The 5,801-nt window shown below is 63.2% G+C and overlaps 1 protein-coding gene across 1 annotated transcript in view; it reads right to left on the reverse strand.

The window, feature by feature from the left end:
* The window catches only part of SHANK2 (SH3 and multiple ankyrin repeat domains 2), a 95,082-nt gene that overhangs the window by 88,605 nt on the left and 676 nt on the right, over nucleotides 1-5,801 (reverse strand). The window contains 1 exon segment of the mRNA XM_006779619.2: nucleotides 4,872-4,996. Within this exon segment, the coding sequence (XP_006779682.2) occupies nucleotides 4,872-4,996 (125 nt within the window).

Below are 5,801 nucleotides of genomic sequence, written 5' to 3' on the forward strand. Positions count from 1 at the left end.
CAGACTCCTCTAAGGACTAATTTCCTATCAAATTCATGCCTGCCAAGAAATTAACGCTGTCCCTGAGAGAACCGAGAAGCAGCAAAGTCGGAACGAAAGCCGTGATGGCGCCGGAGCCCTCCCCATGGGGCTAGCACTTCCTTCACGCTTTCCCGCGCCTGTCGGAGCGGCGGGGACACTGTGACTCCGCCCTTCTCCCCTCGAATGAAGTCCCCGTTCCCGTGGGTGCTGAGAGCTCCACACGGGCATGTTTCTTTCTTGTAAATCCTCACCCAGGATGTTTCCCATTGATTTATTTTTTTTTTAGAGAGAGTGGAAGAGAGGGGGAGAGAGAGAGGGAGAGGGAGAGAGATGCCGATTAGTTGCCTCCCACACGCACCCTGACCGGGTCCAGGAATCGAACCCGCAGCCCCTCAGTGTGTAGGCTGACATTCTAATCACTGAGCACACTGGCCAGGGCTTGTATGCACAATTTAAATATATATATATTTTTAGTTGATTTCAGAGAGGAAGGGAGTGGGAGAGAAACATCAATGATGAGAGAGAATCATGCATTGGCTGCCTCCTGCACACCCCACACTGGGGATGAGCCCGAAACCCGGGCCTGTGCCCTGACCGGAATCAAACCGTGACCTCCTGGCTCCAGATCAATGCTCAACCCCTGAGCCACACCTGCCGGGCACATGCACAACGTTTAACGGTTTTGTTTGAGTCCACAAGCAGGTGCACGATGCCCGTTAACCCTCCCCTGCTGCCGGCCCCGCCCCCTGGTGTGGGCGGCACTGAGCTCCCGTGTTTCGGATCATTTCCCAGGAAGGGCTCTGGGATGCACCGCTCCTGGGTCAGCGTCACGGTGCGTGTCACACGCGGTCACGCGGATGTCTGCCATGTGTATGGCAGTTTACGTTTCCACACAGCAACGCGTGAGCGCTGGCACCAGTGGCGGGGCCGGCATAGAAAGCATCTGCTAATTCGAAAATTAACCCGGCGCCTTAGCGTCTGTTTTCGTTCTCACGCTTTGCCGGTTTCCACACCACCCAGCACGGGAAAGCCTCACGCGCGCGTCGGAGCCGTGGAGCCGAGCCGGACCGCCTGGTGGGCCCGGCCTCCACCCGCCTGCGGCGTGACCGCAGCCTTAGCCTGCCTGGCCTCAGCTTCCTCTCCACACAGGGGGGACGAGGACGGTGCTGGCAGTGCTGGCACACCCGCCTGGGGCCGGTCGGGGAGGACACAGGTAGTGTCTGTCCCACAAGGGAATCGCCTGTGTGGTGGTTTCTGTAGAGTTGGATCAGGGAGCAGCTTGTGAAATAACAATCACCTCCTCACTTCGAGAGGAATGCAAGGAACACAGCTTCCTTCCCACTGGGCAGCTCACGGAAGGAAGACCGGAGGCTGAGGCGGCACCTGCTTCCACCCTCAGTCGGAGGGCCACCTATGGGGCTCCGGAGCCAACAGGACCGGGCCAGCCCGCCGCCAGCCCGCCTGCCCAGCGGAGTGCCTGGCCGTGCCCCAAGGGGTTCTACAAACACGGCTACCCATGCTCCGGCTCATGGCGCCCACCTGCAGGTGCGGGCTGGCCTGCGGCGGCTCTGAGGCCAGCCAGGTGTCGCCGAAAGGTCGATGGACCATTGGTTCGGTGAGATCCCAGGAGTCGTCAAGACGACCTCCCGACCTCCCCGTCCCCCTAATTACTCCATGCAAAGCTGTCACCCTGAGCCACACGCCCTCCCCTGACTCACCAGTGACATTGCCCCCGGCTGGGGGGTCAGGAGACTTAACAAGAGAATCTCAAAGGAAGAGAGGGCCGGGGGCAAGCTCTGCCCCTCATGCCGGAGCTGGCTCTGCTGCATCCAGCGGGGAGGCCCCCGCAGGCCTCGCTGGTGCAGCCCCCACCCCCGTCCCCCATCTCACCTGCGGGAGACACCGGCCCGGCCGTTCCCCCTGGGCTGTCACTGTCCGGGGCCAGCTCTCTCTCCCGCATGTCCCCCCAGGCGCGGGGCTCCCACCGCCCCTAACGCTCTGGGGACACTCCTGTGTCCTCAGCCCTCCAGGGACTCGGGCACACGGAGCTGGAACACTGAACAGTCATGATCTGTGGGGCTGCCCCGTTCCCGGGACCCTCCGTGGGCACCCACGTCCTGCCCACCTTCCGGAAGAGAGTTACCCTCCTCAGAATTCCCGGGGGAAGGTGGCAAAAGCTTCGCTCACAGCGTTTGCTCCTTGGCGGCGGGTGAGGGTCGGTCGACAAAGAAACGATGCCAAGGACGAAAGAACACACGCCTCCCCAACGCCCAGGCAGGAGACGCAGCCAGAGGGTCAGCACCGAGGAGCGCTCGCATGGGGGCCGCGGGGCAAGGCCTGGCCACATAGGACGGGCCTGGCCTCCTGACCAACCCGAGAGGGAACAGGCCTCCTGTGGGTGCTGAGGGCTCAGAAGAGGCAACAGGCACCGCCAAGGGGCCCCTCGTCCCCACGTCCAATCCAGCAGGTTTTAAGGAGAAAGGATAAATCAGACACACTTTGAGTTCCTTTCCAAGAGCAGACAGAAAGGGGGCTCGCAGGGCGATGTGGTGGGATGAGGACAATGGCCTGCACCTGGGACCCCGCACCTAGGACCCCGCACCTGGGACCACACCTGGGACCCCGCAACTGGGACCCCGCACCTGGGACCCTGCACCTGGGATCCCACACCTGGGATCCTGCACCTGGAAACCCGCACTCGGGCAAAAGCTCAGAAGCCTCTCAACTCCAGGGGTGGCTTCTTGCTGAGACACCTGAGTCCAGAGAGAACAACGCCTACAGGTCGAAGCTTTTCGGGACCCCACACCTGGGACTCCCACACCTGGGACCCCGCACCTGGGACCCCGCACCTGGGATCCCACACCTGGGATCCTGCACCTGGAAACCCGCACTCGGGCAAAAGCTCAGAAGCCTCTCAACTCCAGGGGTGGCTTCTTGCTGAGACACCTGAGTCCAGAGAGAACAACGCCTACAGGTCGAAGCTTTTCACTAAAACCATAGACGCCGTCTGCTGGGAAAGGCAGCTCTGAGGCCGGGAGGGACTCTAATATTCCAGCGGGGGAAGCTGGCAGCTGGGAAACAGCCCCACGGAGAGTCTCAGCTTTTCAATTCCAGCCCCTGAAGGAAATTCTGAGCCGACCAGGTGGCCTTGGACATGAAGGGCAGGGAGCTGGGCTCCAGCGGGGCAGGGCCCTGGCTGTGGCGGGCCCACCCTCATGCCCTGTGACATCATAACGCCAGCAGAGCCCCCATGCGCCCGAGGGCCGGGCACTCCTGAACCCTGGCCTTCAGAGGGTCCCACAGCATAAAACCTCTTCCAGGGGCAGGTCGCTGAGCAGAGCAGGGAAAAGCTGCCGGAGGCAGAGTCTGGTGAAGAGTAAACTCTGCTTTCTTATCCTCGCCCGCGGGTCTGTTTCCATGGACTTCAGAGAGGGAGGAAGGGAGCGGGAGGGGGAATGTCCTCTGTTGCCTCACGTACCCGCCCGACCTGGGATGGAACCTGCGACCGTCGGTGCATGGGACCATGGTCCAACCAACCGAGCACACCGCCGGGGCTACAGGAACTCCTATGCCCCCGTTTCCACGGGGCTCCCACCCGACCGGGAGGCGTGCCTTCTCTGCCCAGCCCAGGCGCACCACGCCCCGGCCGCCAACCCCAGGCAGCTCTGCTCCCCCGGGCAAGGGGTGGCCCAGGCTCGCTGCGGCCGTCCTGCATTTCTCCGTGGACTAGTTTATTAAGGAAACAATACGAGGAGCCCATGCCAGGGCCGTGCATACATCGGCGGCCCTCACTAGCTATTCAAACCAGCAAACCGTACGAGGCCGACAGACCCTGGAGCAAGGGGACTTCTCCACCTGGGAAGCGCGGGCGGGGCCCAGAGCAAGGGCTTCAGTGACCGTCGCCGCGGCCTGGGCTGCCGCCTCCTCAGAACGGACTAGTGTCCCGCCGGCCCGATGGCAGGACCCCCACGTGGCCAGCTGGACACCATACCCGTCCCCTCCACCTGCACGTGGGTTTCCAACACGGATGAGACAGGGCTCAGGGTCAGCGTGAGAAATGCTTTTCCAAGACACGAGAGCTCGGATGAGGGCCACGGGCACTGCCCCAACCGCCTGAAGTACTTTTCGCGAGGACAACACATGCCCGTTTTCTTCACGGCTCCACAGAGTAACAGCCGCTTGCACAACAAGATGAAGGTAACACCTCGACCCGCACAAGGGCCCGGAGCTCGGATGTGTGGGCGCCTGGGGCGCCCGGTGGAGGCTGCAGGAATGGGCACCTGGGTCTTTAAGAGCACGCCCCCTCCTACTGCCAGGCAAGGCGGATCCCAACGCGTCGGAGCTGGCTTCCTTTCGGTGCCATCAGCCTCAGACGCCCCTCATGCCCACGTTCCTCGGTCTCTGAAGGCCCCCTCCATCGACAGGCCAGTTCCTGCAACTTACACATCAGCCACAGGCCTCACGCCAGCCAGAGCCACGACCCTGCCCGTCCAACCGGCCCTTGTGGTGCCCAATCCAACGGTCCCAGCGAACTGGCCTGGAGCTCCACACGTGGCGCCGACATGAGGGCGGGCACGCTTCTCTCCCGGCCACGGCAAGACCAGTGGCCAAGTTCCACGCGCACTTCCACCCGCCAGAGTCACAGCCACGGCCTCAAAGACAACCCAGGCACACACACATCTGCAGGACACGGAATCCACGGCGGGTGGCGACAACTGAGCACACGTCCATGCCAGCCTCCACGAGCACCGCCCACGGGCCCAATGGCCACACGGTCCAGACCACGGACCCCAAGCATCAGAGAGTCAGCGCTCTCCCCGGCAGAAAGATACGAACACCCGCAGCCCTACCTCGATCAGGAAGTCCCCCGTCCTCAGTCCGGCCTGCCAGGCCACCCCGCCTTCGTCCACGGACTCCAGGTACTGCAGGGCTGGGAACGCCGGCGTCGGCGTGAACTCCTCAATGGGCGTATCCGCTGGGAAGGCAAGGACGGAGAGCTCATTACAACCGGGCAGACGTGTCCAAGGCGGCAGCCTCACCCCCACAGGGCCCTGCGAGGGAGACCATGTCCCCTGTTGGAAGTGGTTGGTTCAGGCCACCAGCCCCCTGGGAAGGGCTTGACCCTCACTGTCCCAGACCAGCAGCAGCTGGAGCCACGAGGGCACGTGCACTCTGGGGCCCCCGCCACACCCCGGGGCCTCTCTGCTAAGAGCGCGGACTGGCGAGCTCCACTGTGCGCGTCTGTATGTGCGCGCCTGTCATTTTCTTTAAAAGCATCGGTGACTAAACACTTTCGGTTCTAAAAATGGAAAAGCTCCCCCATAACCACACGGAGCTACAGAAGCAGCACAGAGAGCCACCTGCCGGGGCTGCGTCTGCGGAGACCGCGGCGGCCGGGGACTGGCCCTGGAGCTCCAATGGCACCCGGCTTCGGGGCCCCATGCAGCTGCCCAGGGAAGTCCCAGGGCAAGCGATGGCCCCTCCTGGGTTGTCCTGAGCGGCCAGGGGTGCGGGCGGGACGATGGAGATGGCCCTTGTGGGGGAGGGAGGGGCGACCACACACCATGGTGGACACACACGTGGGGCCGGTCGTCCTTTCTCTCTCTCCGGACAGACGCCGGCAGGGCAGCCTGAGCCCCGGCAGGTGGGGCCTCGGGAAGGAGGGGCGGGGAGGAACCTCCACATGCTCGCCCGCGCGGCCAGCTGTCTCCTCCGTGGGGAAGCGATGCCATTTTGTTTTCTCTCAGAAGGGAAGCCCCCACGTCAGGGGCTGGCGGCGG

Source organism: Myotis davidii, unplaced genomic scaffold, assembly GCF_000327345.1.
Source record: "Myotis davidii unplaced genomic scaffold, ASM32734v1 scaffold3211, whole genome shotgun sequence".
Lineage (NCBI taxonomy): Eukaryota > Metazoa > Chordata > Mammalia > Chiroptera > Vespertilionidae > Myotis > Myotis davidii.